At 46.2% G+C, this 15,623-nt stretch overlaps 1 protein-coding gene across 2 annotated transcripts; it reads right to left on the reverse strand.

Annotated features, from left to right (window-relative positions):
* Nucleotides 1–2,947: 2,947 nt before the first annotated feature.
* Nucleotides 2,948–15,299, reverse strand: nexmifb (neurite extension and migration factor b). 2 transcript variants are annotated; one of them, XM_033974428.2, is made up of 3 exons: nucleotides 15,218–15,299; nucleotides 4,167–8,259; nucleotides 2,948–3,656 (listed from the first exon to the last, which is right to left on the reverse strand). In XM_033974428.2, exons 1-3 carry the CDS (start codon nucleotides 15,297–15,299, stop codon nucleotides 3,314–3,316), a joined length of 4,518 nt encoding a protein of 1,505 aa, XP_033830319.1. In that variant the 3' UTR covers nucleotides 2,948–3,313. The 2 variants fall into 2 exon arrangements, with proteins under 2 accessions (XP_033830319.1, XP_033830320.1); XM_033974429.2 differs by having other exon boundaries at nucleotides 3,570–8,259.
* Nucleotides 15,300–15,623: the final 324 nt, after the last annotated feature.

Below are 15,623 nucleotides of genomic sequence, written 5' to 3' on the forward strand. Positions count from 1 at the left end.
TTTTTCATGAACTTGTACAGTTTGTGTCATGTAACTTTTGAAAAACAAAGTCGTTGTGTGTGAGCGCGCCTGGGAGACTAATCCCCGGGATTAAAAGAGGAGGCTGTGTGTTTTCACAGAGCTGCTGTAGCTGTAGCGTCACGCTGCGGTGATGCGTGGAACTCCATTTACTCCACAGAGACACAAATACCGCAGCACTAACCCTGTCTCAGGCCTTTTTAAATAGCAGTTTGTCTACAGGCTAGAACCAGATTTTGACCCTAGTTAGCTCCACCATATATTATATTATGAAATTATCTAGAATCTATAACAAATCTGCATCTTAAACGTACAGTGTGTTTTATTTTGCTGCTGTCAGAGACTTGGGTTGCCAGTGTCTTAACCTGCATGCAGCTTCATTCTCTGCAGGCTGCACCAACAGAACCAAAACTCTATATTATCTTACCTGTGGATTCTGGGCGACCGTCACACTCACCTTCCTGAGAAGCTCCTCTTTTTAAGGAAAATATGATTAAGTTCTGGTTAATACAAATGTTATAGAACAGTAACAGGACAGAACCCCTTTATCAAATTCACACAGTCTAGTTTGGAGGTTTGTTTTCACTTATTTTGTGTCCACACTATAATGACAAAATGGCAAAATGAATTAAAACATACTTAACTGCACACTGGATGTAATCGTCATGGCAATTTGAGCACAGTGTCAAATAAACCACCAGACTCTCCTTTGTTAATCTCTGCAGGTGAATCAGAGCGGTGCTTGTGTGACATTCCCTTGCATAATTTACTTGCTCCTTTATCGGCTATGGGTGACTTAAGAACAAAAACAATGCTAATACCACCTGACAATTTTTGGAGGCATACATTACAGGACGTGTTTATGGTGTGAGACAGTCTCTCCAGCTCCAATTAAACATGCCAGAGTGAGTTGGAGTGTGGACCACAGCAGCCCCTCACAGTTATGGATGAGCAGTCACTGTAGCCATGCCTGACCCTGAGTGCTAATTAGATATGACATTAAAATAACATGAGCTGAAGCCAGTCTTGTGCAGAAATTAAAATGCCTTTCAATGAAGGAACAGGCCATTTGGATTGTACTGACACATTACCTTTAAAAAACAAGTGTTTGGTTTGGAAAAAGTGTTTCTCGCTGTTGTGATTTTTACTCAGATGTGTGTGTTTTATTAAAATGAAACGGCCTGATGCTTGTTGCTGTGTGTGGCCTATACGTCGGAGATTAAAAAAATACAGACCAACTCTATTCAGAAAGCAGCATTCAAAATCTTATTTTAATTTGTATATTTACTCCATAAACATTATTACAAAACTCAGCAAGTTACCAATATTACATTATCACCATACAGGCTTGATCACAAATATTTAAAACCTTTGCAACAGTTACAACAAAACAAAAACAAAATAATACTCAAATAATTTACATGAAAATCTATAAAACAGCATCACAAATTATATTTTTTAAGTTTTCATTTTTTCTTGCTTATTTGTGTTTTGCACAGTAACACAACACTCCCACAACAAGATCATGATCTTATTACAAAACTCCCAACAAAATGTAATTATATTTCTAGTTTTCTGTTGATACTTTCATATTTTGGTTTTTAAAACCAGAAACGTGTCGTTGTCATATCCTTTCCATTGCCCAGAGAGGCGCATAAAAGGTTACTCACACACACAAATACTTCACAGCACTTTCTAAGAAAAATATACACTTACAAAATATGTTACAAATTGGCACACAAAAAATATACAAGATTTTGTAGTGTCAAGAGTTCATTAAGATTCCTTCAGGTAACAACTCTAGACAGTATATATAAAGCTCGGTAATCTTTTAATGAAAAGACAAAAGAATCATGACGTGAAAACATCCAACGAAACATCTGCATTTACATTCATAAAGAGGGTTCGGTACTAGATATTTTGCATTTCTTTTTTGTCAACTCTGGGAAACAAAAGATGAAAACAGAACAAAAATCTTTCTTAGCACCATTAACATGAGGCAGCTCAACAGTGGCACACTTTAGAACCAAAAGAAGAAACGAGATAAAACAAATATGGATAAATACATTCAGTTTGACAATAGGCAGACACGAGAGAAGGCAGACGAGATGGGCACACGGCCCACGTGGAGCTTCCCAACAGCAGCTTGTCTGGGTCCTAACCCTGATACACTGGAGGAACCAAACTAAAGTCATGATGATAAAGAAAATGATTCAGTCTTGCAAAGTGCAAGTGTCAGATCAGGTTGTACAGCAGGATGACCACACCCACGTCCACTGTGTCCATCCACTGTATAAAGTTATAAAGGACGTTTATCTCCAGCCTATGGTCTGTCCACTGCTCTTCACAACAAAATACAAAACAGGCTTCAAAGACTGCATCTTTTATATTATATCTGTATTATTACATTTTCACATTTCATGTTGGAGAATAAATTAGTTCTTTTATTTACTTATAAAATCTCATTGTCAATTAAAACACAATTGTAAAGTCACATTAGACCGGAGCGGGCAGTGGTGCAGAATGGTCAGGTTTAGGGCCGAGTTCTAGATTTAACTTTAACTTTAACGAGCACTCTGCCAAAACATCACAGACATAATGAAGCACTTGTGTAAACATTTCAATAGGACACGATGAAAAGTCACTGCAAAGGAAGTGTTGAGTTTCATGTAAAACAGGACATCGATATGGAGTTAATACTAAAACATAGTTTTCTTCATTTACAAAATTACTGATGCCAACTGACTGCTTTCACATTCACATTTATTTTAACTGCAAAACGCCGTCTGCCCCTTCGCTGCTGAGCTGTGCAGAATCTCTGGTTTTACAAAACAGTTACTGAACGAGGCACAGCCCCGAGTCACAGGCTCGAACCCTCAGACGTCTGCTCTACTCTCGACTCGGTCCAGAACGGCTCCCGTGAACAACGCCGCCTCTGATTCTACGGCGGCCTTCGGCGCAGATCCTCCCTTTGCTTCTGTGTTGATGCTTCTCAGTGCCAGGCGATGTTGAGGTAAATTTAATTTGGCAAACAAAGTGGGGAATTGAGGAAATTTCATAGTCTTTCTGATTTGGTTTAGTGAGTGGCAGACCACCACTGCTAGCTGTTGGTGCCTTTCAACACAGACGAGTGAAGTGTCCCAAATAAAATACTCTTTCAGTCTTTGTAAGGATTTCTAACCCGAGCAGCCAATATTCCATTGGATAGAAAAGAGGAACAGCCAATATTCACACATATATAAGAGGTCATTTACACAGCATTGTTACTTTTGGCACATTGATTTTAAGATTATAATCATCTTTTTTGCAAATATTGCATGTCCCTGTACAACAACATTGACAAAAATACTCTGAGGGTGGAGCTTTTATGAACTTGCAAGGCATAAAAATGTAAATTTAACCAGTCCTCTAAACTCCAAAAGAAAACAAAACAAAACAAAAACGTTGAAAAAAGAACAGTAGTCATTCCAACTTTGAGGGTAAAATACATATAGGTCTGATATGTCGTCAATACAAAATGGTCCCATCTTGTGTTTTCAAGATGTCTTGGGCTTAATATTGGCTCATTTGTGGTTGGTTTCCCTCTTGAAATGAGCCAGGCAGTGTATGAAGGACAGCAACAAGAGGACATCCATATTCTGCATACAAAAACAGATGGGGAGGGTGTGTAGATGTCACTGAATGCATTTGTGTAAATAGCTACATCTTTAGGGAAAATGGGGTAAAATACAGAATAGAGGGGTGCTAGTTCTGCTGAGAAAATATCAAAACAAAGTTCCTCCAAAAAGGCGACAAAACTGTTCAAGGCTTAATCTTTTTTTCTTTTCAGACAAAATAAAAACAAACAACTATAGGAACAAACGAAGCAGAAACAACAAAAGCAAGAAGAATGCAGCCATGGTCGTTTCAAATCTCACTCAAGCTCGACACAATCACTCCATAGGTAGTTTGCAAAGTACAAGAAAGTTTTTCATGCAGATATTAATTTCTTCTTCAGGGGTCAAAGGAAGTGGGAGGAGTCAGGGAAAGGAAACGTAGTAGTCATGCAGCTCTGGCATAGCGTTGGTGTATGCATTGGGAGGAAGTTTGAGCAGGTACTGGAGGGAGAGTGAGAGGGAGTGCGACAGCCGCTGATAAGAAAATATTACCTCAGTTTCTCAAAAGAGGTCATCAGAGCTATGTCCTTATTTGGGTCTCTCTCAGCTCGCTTCCCCTTCAGCGTTTCAATGCGAGGGAACTTGGCACTGGTCTTATGGCGGTACAGTTTTTTGTGCGCGGGACCGGGGTTGATAAAGTTGGGTTTGTCGAACATGTTGCAACCGAGAGCGAGCTGAGGGAACAGCGGGTGGGAGGCGTTGAACTTGGCCTGGTTTTTGCCCCCTTTGCCCCCTGACTTCCTGCCCCTACCGGCCCCCGCCAGCACCGCTCCTTTCTTTTTCAGGTCGGCCTCGGTGCCCGCCAGGATTTGGAGCGTTTTGAGGTTGAGACTGTTGGCCTCGGGGGGCATGCAGGCCTCAGACATGGGGTCCCACAGCGGCTCTATGGAGGCCATCATGAACCTCTGGACCTCTGCCATCCCCGAGACGATGTTTGACAGAATATTGGACGGCTCCTCAAACTCTCTCTGGTCGTCCCCCACCAGACTGTTGCCCTCGGACCAGCCCGCTCCGGACCAGTCCCCGGCGCCGCTGTCTGTCAGGCCCGCCCCCTCCGCTTGGTTCTTCGCCGCCTTACCCTCGAGCATGGCCTTTATCTTTTTGGTGGAACGTGAGCTCTGTTTGGAGGTTTTGACCTTGTCGGACTTGGGGGCTCGGGGGGTACGGGCTTTCTTCGGGCTCTGTCCTGCAGGCTGCTTGTAGTTGCCTTTTCTCTTTGACTTGTTACTTTTGGCACCTGTCTGCTCTTCAAACTCTTCCCCCGGCATCTCTTTCTTGTCCAGGTCCAGGACGTCCTGACTGCTGAAGTTGTGAAGGGGGAACTGTCTGTCCTCTGCTGGATAGGTGTTTGCTGTGTGCTCCTGTTGCTGCATAACTTCACAGTTCCACTTGACATCTCTATTACAGTCCATATTAATGTCGTTTACATCCTGATATTCTCCAGCATTTCCAGGAATCTTCATTTCTCTGCCCACCACCTGCGGGGACAGGTTTGGAGTCTCAGGAGGAGACAGTTCCGATAGTGACGAGTGTCTGAACTTGTCGGGGGTGAAGTTGGAGATGTCCAGCAGGTCGGAGGACTCCCTGAGTGGGGTCAGAGCATCTACACTTTGCTGAATCACCACTTTAGGGCTGCAGTGAGCCAGGAACGTGTCCCTGCCCTCCTCCTCCTGCTCGCGCTCACACGACTTCAGGCTCAGGGAGCTGTAATTGCTGGAGGACGCTGACAGGGAGCCCACTGAGTCATAGCTGATGAGCCTGCCATTGTCTGTGCACAGAGAGCCTCTCTGGTATTGCACCTGGCCCTCTACGCAGGCTGACTGACACACTTGCAGATCTGCCCCAGGCTGCAGGCCAGGCTCAGTCAGGTAGCTCTTGTCATAAACCAGCCTGTCGGCCTGTGGGCTCAGCTGGGTGTAGTTAGACACTGGCAGGTTGTCATTCAGCGGCACGGCGGCGGGGAAGTTGTTGGGTAGGATTGGAGTCTCGGGGGTCTCGGGCCCAAAGCTCTGGCTGTGACTCGCACAGAGCTGCGGGTGCCACACCGGGGTGAAGCTGGAGCAGTTTTGTGGAGACTGCTGGAGCTCTGACTCTGAGGGAGGGGACAGGACACAGCTCTGAGCCAGCTGCAGAGAGGAGAACTGCTTCTCCTCTAAGGACAGCCCGAGAGGATACTGCTGCCTGGAGGGCTGCTGGGGGAAATAGGGGAGGCTGGCGGCAGCAGAAGAGTCTGTGGCATCTAACAGGGTCTGGAGGTAGCCTCCCGGGATGACAGGGACCCCCGCCTCTGCCTCCTCTGTAGAAGAGGCTTTGTCAGGGGAGCATGAGGACGAAACAAAAGGGAATTTCTCTTCTCTGGATGTTTGAGCCGCGCTGCTATTATCAGGGAAATTGGCTTTGACTGTAGCTGAGCTCTTCGCTTCCTCCAGCTGAGCAGTGGGCTGCTCTGCCTGTGCTTCTACAGCACAGACATCCGATTCATTTGTCATGCTCCGCCCCTCCTCTCCTTCTGCCTCTTTCATTTTCAAGCTCCTCAGCCTAGCTTCACTTTTGAATTTTCTTATCCTGATTGTTTTATTTGGTCCCACTCGCCTCCTCTCTCTCTCCTCCCTCACCTGGGAGCGGCTCTTGGCTGTGACGGTGTATGAGACGGGGTTTGAGTCTATTGTGGTAGTGAGGTCTGGAGCTGCTGTTCCCGTCAGTGTGGGGGTGACACGTCCCTGGCCCTGATCAGAGAGGCAGGAGCCCTGTGCAGTTACTGATTGCTCCACAGCATGAATCCTCTGAACCTTAAGCCTGTTTGCTATCTTGTATTTCCTTTTGAGATGACTAGAATTAAAAAGACGATGGCGTCCATTTAGATGAAAACCACATTGTTGTTTATCTCTGCCAGCCAGCTTAAGCTGTTCCTGTCTCTCTCTTTGCTTCTGCTGCCAGAATTCCTTCAGTGGAGCGAGTGTCTTATATTTGTTTACTGTGTCTGCGTCTAAGCTCACAGTGGCATCGACTGGGGCCAGTTTGCCCAGCTTCACGGACATGAGCCTCTCTCCCTTAAATCTGTTAATTATGATGTACTTAATCACAACTGGAGGCTCTTTGCGACAGGATTTTCGCCGTTTTTTGGGGCACCAGTCGACGTCCTCCTCCTCCTTCTGACCTGCAGGAGCCTTCTCTTTTTTCTCTGCATTTTTCTCACTTTCTAACGAGTCCACGTCATATAAATAATCGTCACTGTACCTCACCTTTCTTTTAGAGCGAAGGCCATAATTAAGAGGGTTCGAGGGGCTAAGAAAACTCGAGTGACCCTTTCTATACTTTCCCTCCTGCAGCGTGTCGGAGGAAGAGGCCGTGCACGAGCTGTCGTCACTGAACTCACCCGACTCTTCTGTGGAATTAAAGTCCATTAGGTAGTTCACTTTGGGAGTGGACATGGGGGATCCCTGGGAGCCGTCCAGGGGGCTCCTCCCACTGCAGTCCCCCAGCTTGGCTTCCTGTACAGACTCCAGTATTAGCTCATCGCTTTTAGGCTCATCGGCGCTCCTCTTCAGAACCGCTGCGGCCTCCTCTTTTTTGGCACAATTGGCCAGGACACTTGGGAAAAAGTTAAACTGGGTCTCCTCTTGGAGCACATTTGTTTTTTCCCTCATGTTATCCTGGAAAGACTCGTAACGAATCTTTAGAGAACAAACATCGCTGCTTAAAGTGGAGTCGTCATCTTCATCATCAAAGAGGTTATCAACGTCTTCTTCAGAGAAGAGATTGACAGACAGTTCATTTTTTGAACAAAGGTCGAGCAGTTCCATTTTGCTCTCGCTGATGAAGGACTCAAAATAGCCCCAGTCCTGGCCCGCATTAGCCAGAAGCACCTCCTCCCCGCTCACTTTATCCAGCAGCAGCCCGTCGTACAGGTTCTTAGCCGCTGCCTCGTCCTCTGGGTCGTCACAGTCCTCTGTTGTTTTATTTCCGTCCGCCCTCTTGCCCTCACCTGACGCCTTGGGCAGGGGGAAGTTAAGTAGCTGGTCAGAGAGGAGCTGCTCTCCGTAGTGACTCACTGCCTCCCCCGCATGGCTCAGGCACTGAATGTTGATGTTGTTTATGTCAGAAAAGTCCTCCCGGCTCACGTCGCCTATCCTCAGCCCCGTGTCCGCGTCGGGGCCGACGGTGTGCTCGTGCAGCGGGTTGGCTATGGGGGCGGGGTCGGCGGCGTCGCGCGTCTCTATGAAGCAGCCGATGCAGGTGCGCGCCGGCTGCAGCAGACACTCCTCCGTGAGGGCGGGGGCGCCTCCCGGCTCCATCATGGCGGCGCTCATAGAAAGGGCGGCGGGGACTTTACTTTTCTGGGACTGTCCGGACAGGCCCCAGGAGCTGAGAGTCGATGTGGAGGGGGGCGTGGGGTGAAGGTGGGGGGTCACACTCGGAGCGTCATGAGTGGAGGGGCACGTGGCGGGCGCTGTCAGGCTCAGGGAGGGCTCGGTGTCCAGGGGCGCGGAGGCTGCAGTCCTCTGGTGCGCTGGAGGTGGAGATGGAGGGAGTGCGGCGGCATCAAGTCCGCACAGGCTCAGGTCGGCGCTCTGCTCACATACCCCTGCACACAAACACAGGTCACACTTTTAGACAGAAGCTTTAACAAAAAGTCAGAGTCATTGTCTCTGTTCTGAGTTTTACTGACATTTCTTCAACACTGCTCAAAACATTTAGCGACAATTAGCCCACTCTCACTCAAAATGCCAATTTCAGATGCTAATTATTCTGGTTTGGCTTAAAGTTAAGTTAGAACGGGCAGGTTGTAAAATGTTAGCCTCAAAGTGATTGAAAAGACACAGCTATTTTACAAAAGCGAATCAAAAGTGACCGGCGTTAGCGAGTCGTCGCTTGTTTAGTCCATGTGCTCTGCGTTAGCGAGTCATCATTAGTTTAAAACTAGAAATAAACACTTTTCCTCCTATTTCCAATGAACGGCAATAAAACGTCACAAATGTGAGACACAAATGTGAGACACAAATGGATTCAGGTCTTAATCAGTTGAAGATGTGCAGCTCACACAGTGTCCGTATAATGAGACGAGGAGCAGGGACAGGGACAGTTCACATGGGACATGGCAGCTCCACATGTTCGAGCCTGAATCACCAATAACATCTACACCTGCCTCACACTCACACAACCTACACAACTAAACACACATGATACAACATGTGTGATATAGTGTGCACGGCTCTCGCCTTCAGCCTCGGGCTTTTCACCAGCGCCGTCTGACCCGTTTTTATTTTACCACAACTGAAAAAAAACAAACCAGACGGAGCCAAACGAGGCTAAAGAAAAGAGACAGAACGAGCTGATGAAAATCTGAACTCAGTCAAATATCAGTGTCATTTAATTAAACTGTCCCTGAAACCTGTGACTTTATGATCCACAAACAAACACAAACAACAACAAACAAACACAAACAACAACAAACAACAACTCACAACAACAAACACACACACACTGAGGCCTGTGACATCACTAATGACCCTCTGCAGAAACACACATCCTTTTCCTCAGTCACAAAAGTCTGAACAGCGAATCATCAAGAGCATCACAGCGAAGGGTTAGAGTCAGCTCTGTGTGTGAGCGAGCCCAAACGACCCTGCACACAGACCCCGCACACGCTCAGACTGAGAGACCCCTGCACACGCTCAGTGAACACAGACCCCCGTCAATCTGCCAGTTTTCGATATTCTAACTGTCCCAGAGACTGAAAACGTCTTTACGTCTTAAAACAAAAATAAAATGAGACAAACTGATGAAACGTCTGAAACGACAGAACAACTTTACATAAATAAAAGTTCAAACATTCTGAGACTTTCTGTCCCGACCTGAAAATGTCTCATTACATCAGTTTTATATCGACTGAACCGATACCGCGCCGATACCTGACACCAGTATCAGATCAGTGAATCACAATAATCGACTTTGACACTTGAGAGATTTTTACCACGTTCTAATTTTATGTCATTACATTTATTTACTTTATTTTTCTGAAAGAAATCAGTTTTTCTTTTTAACTTTTTGGCTTTTATGATGAAATTCCTGACACCAGTCGAGTTTATTTTTACAGCTTTCTCCATTTCTACTAAATATATTTTGTTTTTATATATCTATTTATATGAATTTATAATTATTTATATATAATTTATATCTCAAATACAAGAACCTCCCCTTTGCTTAGTCCAAATATATTTAGTAGAATTATTTCACTTTTCTTTACTACATAATTCCATATATCTTCTGTAGATATATATTTAATATCTTCCTGTGTTTATATAAAAAAATAAAAACACATTGAATGAGGGTGTGTTCAGTTAAATATTTGTAGTATTTGAGTATTTAAGTACATCATTCTGCCTGAGTGAAACGAGAGAAAACCACACGTCTCCCGTCGCCTTCAGCCCGAGTGAAATAGTTTGACATTTAATCTGGTGAAAAAATAACATTAGACTAATACGAGCGTTAAAAGTGTTAATCTGAAAAACACAAACCCATTAAAAGAAAAGAGCCTCCCCCGAGGTTTAAAGAGAGACATCTGTGCACGCTCACATGCACTCACATGTGCACGCTCACATGCACTCACACATGCACACTCACATGCACTCACACGTGCACACTCACACACTAACACGTGCACGCTCACATGCACTCACACGTGCACACTCACACACTAACACGTGCACGCTCACATGCACTCACACGTGCACGCTCACATGCACTCACACATGCACACTCACATGCACTCACACATGCACGCTCACATGCACTCACACATGCACGCTCACATGCACTCACACATGCACGCTCACATGCACTCACACATGCACTCACACGTGCACACTCACACACACTCACACACGTGCATGCTCACATGCACTCACTCACACACATGCACACTCTCATGCACACTCACACACGTGCACGCTCATACACACTCACACGTGCACGCTCTCATGCACACTCACACAAATGTGCACACTCTCACACACACGTGCATGCTCTTTCACACATGTGCACACTCACACACGTGCACGCTCAGACACACTCACACAAACGTGCATGCTCACAGCCTCGTGCGGACTCACAGGCTCATGCACGAACACGGGCTCGTGCACGCTCACACACTTGTGCACGCTCACAGCCTCGTGCTCTCACTCTCGTGCACACTCTCGTGCACACTCTCGTGCACACTGACACACACTCTTGGCTCGGGCTCTGTGTTGTGCTGAGCCCATCTGTCTCCAGCTGGACCATTAGCTCCTCAGCTGTTCAGAGTGTGCCACAGATCAGGCAGACAGATCAGGCAGGTACACGCACACATGGGCCTTTACAGTCATGACAAATCCAGCTTGACATCAGAGGTCAAAGGTCATCTGTCGCCTCATATACACTTACACACCGCTTAGAGCGTCACATGGACAGAACCTGAGCAATGTACAGAGAATTTAGTGTTACTGCAACATCAACAGAGTCTTCACAATGTCCCCGTCTGTCTCTGTGTCTGTCTCTGTGTCTGTCTCTGTGTCTGTCTCTGTCTCTGTGTCTGTCTCTGTGTCTGTCTCTGTGTCTGTCTCTGTGTCTGTCTCTGTCCATCTATATTAAATCACCCTGTTGTGCTTGTGTCTCTATGGTTCTCATCTCTGACACTGTGGATCATTTTGTTTTAATTTACACATTTTAAATCACAATATTCATCTAAAACCACTTCATAAAAGAAACAAATCTGCTGACTCCCGCGTTAGAAAACTGCAGTGTCCAATGGAGCTGACGTCGCCGTAAACGTCGTCACATAAAGCGCTGCACGCTGTAGCGCCCCCTGTGGACAGATGTACGTCGCACTAGAGCAGCACTTTTTAAAGAATTTTTACCAAAATGACGACGCGACGCTACAGAATCCTACGAGTATCAACGATCAAGAAAATAAAACTGGAGAAGGAAGTGAGGACGTCACAGTGGGTGTGTCACAGTGGGCGTGTCACAGGGGGCGTGTCACAGGGGGCGTGTCACAGTGGGCGTGTCACAGTGGGCGTGTCACAGGGGGCGTGTCACAGGGGGCGTGTCACAGGGGGCGTGTCACAGTGGAGGTTAAACGGGGCTGGATTAAAGATTAAACTCCAAATACAACTTGGGGTCAGTAAAAGGTGGAAACATCTAGACCATGATTAAAAGATTTAAACATAAAAAAGCTGTGACTCCATTAAAGTTTTTGATTTAGTAAAAATAAATCTCAAATGACTGTCGGTTGTGTCACATTTCGTGGTTCTACCTTCGCCGCTCTGATGTCTGAGGATCTGAGCTGGCGAGCGTCACAATAAAATAAATCTGCTGCCAGATTTTCATTTCTCACTTGTAGAAAAATCACAGGCTTCTCCTGTTCGGAGCCTCACACGTCGCCGTGACGGAGCGCCGGTCGTGTCTCCGCGGTGACGCCTCGTGGTTGGACTCGACCGGAGCCTGGATGTGACACGGCGAGCGTGCCCAGTCTGCCAGAAGCATATGGACGCGCCCGGGCCGCTGCCAGGTGCTGCTGATCCTCTGATGATCCCAGGACCCTGCCAAACGCTGCAACGCCAGACAGCTCCTGCACTGCCAGACCAAACCAGACCAAACCAGGCCAAACCAGACCAATCCAGACCAAACCAGACCAATCCAGACCAAACCAGGCCAATCCAGACCAAACCAGACCAGAGCAGGACAGAGGGGGACAGACAGCTCCTGCACTGCCAGACCAAACCAGACCAAACCAGACCAAACCAGGCCAAACCAGACCAATCCAGACCAAACCAGGCCAATCCAGACCAAACCAGACCAGAGCAGGACAGAGGGGGACATACAGCTCCTGCACTGCCAGACCAAACCAGACCAAACCAGACCAAACCAGGCCAAACCAGACAAAACCAGACCAAACCAGGCCAGACTGGGCCACAGCACCTGTCACACACTGAACACACTGCACCCGTCACACACTGTACCTGTCACACACTGAACACACTGCACCCGTCACACACTGTACCTGTCACACACTGAACACACTGCACCTGTCACACACTGCACCTGTCACACACTGCACCTGTCACATGAGCAGGATGTGCATCTCAGATAAAATGTTTTTAAAATGTCACATTCCTCTGTATCTTTTTTTATTTTTTAACTTTATTTTTTGACTTTTTCTTTTAAGTGAAACATTACACAACAGCAGCAGTGACAAGGTCGAGCGCACACACACAAACACACACTAACGCACACGCACAAACACACACTAACGCACACACACAAATGCACAAACACACACAAACACACAAACACACACAAACACACACACGCACTGAGCCACAGCTTTCAGCTTTTTAACTGATTATTTCTATTTCTCTTAAAAATACGAGTTTTAACCTGATTAAGGTCGATTAAACTTGATGGAAGTATTTTAATAATTCACATGATTAATAATAAATAGTTTTTATATAAATCATAAATCTACATTTCCGTGGAGCTTGTGTCTTTCTGTTTTTTTCTCGCTGAAAGAGGCCGATGTGAGACGGGACTGGACGAATACTCCATGATGTTACTTAAGTAAAAGTATCACATGGAAAAATCTACTCGAGTAAAAGTATTTAAGTACCTGTATTTCACACATGTGCTGTTCATTTGTTCGAGTGTAAATGTTGATAAAAAATGAGCCATATTTTTCTCACAGTAAAAACACAAATCAGTTTCTTATTTTTCTTATGAATTTTGTTTGTTTATTTTTGTTTTGCTCAAAGCCGAAGCTCGAACTGGAAAAACTTTAATCAGGATGTTCCCACGAGCATAAAAACAACCCCTCAAATCACACGAAAAGTACTTTTACTTTTCAGTCCAGTTAAAAAATGTAGTAAAGTAGAAAGTACAGATACTGCTCTCAAATGTACTCGAGTAAAAGTAAAAAGTACACACTGTAAAATGTACTTAAGTAAAGTACAGATACCTGAAAATTCCACTTTACTACTTGTACTTTGTTACTTTCAGTTCCGGTCACTTCGGGTCAGTTTTTGCATTTTATTTACTGAACTATTCACATATTTACTTATTATTCCGTATCCGTCGTTCATAATTTCGTTTCGTTTGTGCGTCTCACAAATGGACGACTTGTTTTTTACTCTTTTTACTTCCTGGTTTAAGCCCCGCCCTCGTTCATTCGTTCATTTTAAACTCACAACATCGTCCCTGTCCCGTCCCTGCTCCTCGGGCGTTTGCGGATCTGCCCGTGTCTCTCTGTCTCCTGCTCTGAGTTTGTGAATGGTGCCGGTGCCGGTGGAGGTGGGGGCGGGTGGAGGTGGGGGCGGGTGGAGGGACGGCTCACTCCGGCGGCACAGAATGTTCATAATAAGTAGTGAGTAAGAGCGGAGTGATTCACGGCCGGTCTCCTCGGAGCGCCGGCGATGGAGCTGCCCTCACCTCTGATACTGCAGCGTTTTATGCATTACTCGTCTTTTTCTTTTATTATCATCATACCCTCCCTTTTTCTCTCTCCGTCTCTCCCTCCATCTCTCCCTCCGTCTCTCCCTCCGTCTCTCCCTCCGCCGCCAGCTGAGAGAACCACAATAAGAACTGAGCTGCACCGACCGAGCCCGACCACAGAATAAGATAAACTCTAGAGATTATAGAGGTGGACTGTAGGGGGCAGCAGACTGTAGGGGGCAGTAGGGGGCAGTAGACTGTAGGGGGCAGTAGGGGGCAGTGGACTGTAAGGGGCAGTAGACTGTAGGGGGCAGTAGACTGTAGGGGGCAGTAGACTGTAGGGGGCAGCAGACTGTAGGGGGCAGCAGACTGTAGGGGGCAGCAGACTGTAGGGGGCAGCAGACTGTAGGGGGCAGTAGGGGGCAGTGGACTGTAGGGGGCAGCAGACTGTAGGGGGCAGCAGACTGTAGGGGGCAGTAGGGGGCAGTGGACTGTAGGGGGCAGCAGACTGTAGGGGGCAGTAGACTGCAGAGACTGTAGGGGGCAGCGGACTGTAGGGGGCAGTAGACTGTAGGGGGCAGTAGGGGGTAGTAGACTGTAGGGGGCAGTAGACTGTAGGGGGCAGTAGGGGGCAGTAGACTGTAGGGGGCAGTAGGGGGCAGTAGACTGTAGGGGGCAGTAGGGGGTAGTAGACCGTAGGGGGCAGTAGGGGGCAGTAGACTGTAGGGGGCAGTAGGGGGCAGTGGACTGTAAGGGGCAGTAGGTGGTGTCTAAAGACCTGCACTCTCCTTCTTTTCCTCGTTTACTTCTGCGGTTCATTGTCAAGCGTCAGAATTCAGTTTTGGAGATGTGTCTAAACGATACGCCGTCCTGTTCAGTTTTTCTTTTAAAAGTAGTAACACATTTCACGTCCTTGATAATCTTTTTTTTTCAGGAGCTTAAACCTGAAGATAAAACTTTAATTAAAAGTTCTGCGACGAATTCTAATGCTATTTACCTTTTAAGGCGCTGGCTGACAGAGCGTTTCATTAAACCTCCTCTGCTCTTTGAGTTTGTGGAGTTGTTTCGTGGCGTCGTACCTGTGATCTGGGCAGAGTTCGCCGCGTGAGGTTTGGAGGTCTTCAGGATCAGTGTGAGGCTGCTGTCTGCTAACACGTCCATCAATACAGGCTGGAGCTGCTCTTCCTACGCATCATTTTGACTGGCTCACCTGTGGAAAAGAGAGAGACGTTAGTACAGAGACACACTCACAGGTCAGTGCAGTACAGCAGGGCTCAGAGTACTGTTACTATCCCTGTCATGAGTAATAAGATATCAACTTAGAATTAAAACTGTGCCGTTTCGAGTATGGAGCATTATTTATTTATTTTTGTATTATTATTATTATTATTTATTATGATTATGATTATTATTATTATTATTTATTTATGTATTATTATTAATTTATTTTTTTTAACTTTATTTTTTATTTAATTTATTTGTTTT

Source organism: Periophthalmus magnuspinnatus, chromosome 10 (genome assembly GCF_009829125.3).
Source record: "Periophthalmus magnuspinnatus isolate fPerMag1 chromosome 10, fPerMag1.2.pri, whole genome shotgun sequence".
NCBI classification, from domain to species: domain Eukaryota; kingdom Metazoa; phylum Chordata; class Actinopteri; order Gobiiformes; family Gobiidae; genus Periophthalmus; species Periophthalmus magnuspinnatus.

Bases quoted from the DNA above. Each gene is read 5' to 3' on its own strand.
- nexmifb (XM_033974428.2), bottom strand. From the start codon at position 15,299: ATGGACGTGTTAGCAGACAGCAGCCTCACACTGATCCTGAAGACCTCC. The intron at 8,260-15,217 runs GTACGACGCCAC...GTTTGTGTGCAG, and splicing joins GAACTCTGCCCAGATCACAG to GGGTATGTGAGCAGAGCGCC. The intron at 3,657-4,166 runs GTAATATTTTCT...TTTTGTATGCAG, and splicing joins ACCTCTTTTGAGAAACTGAG to AATATGGATGTCCTCTTGTT.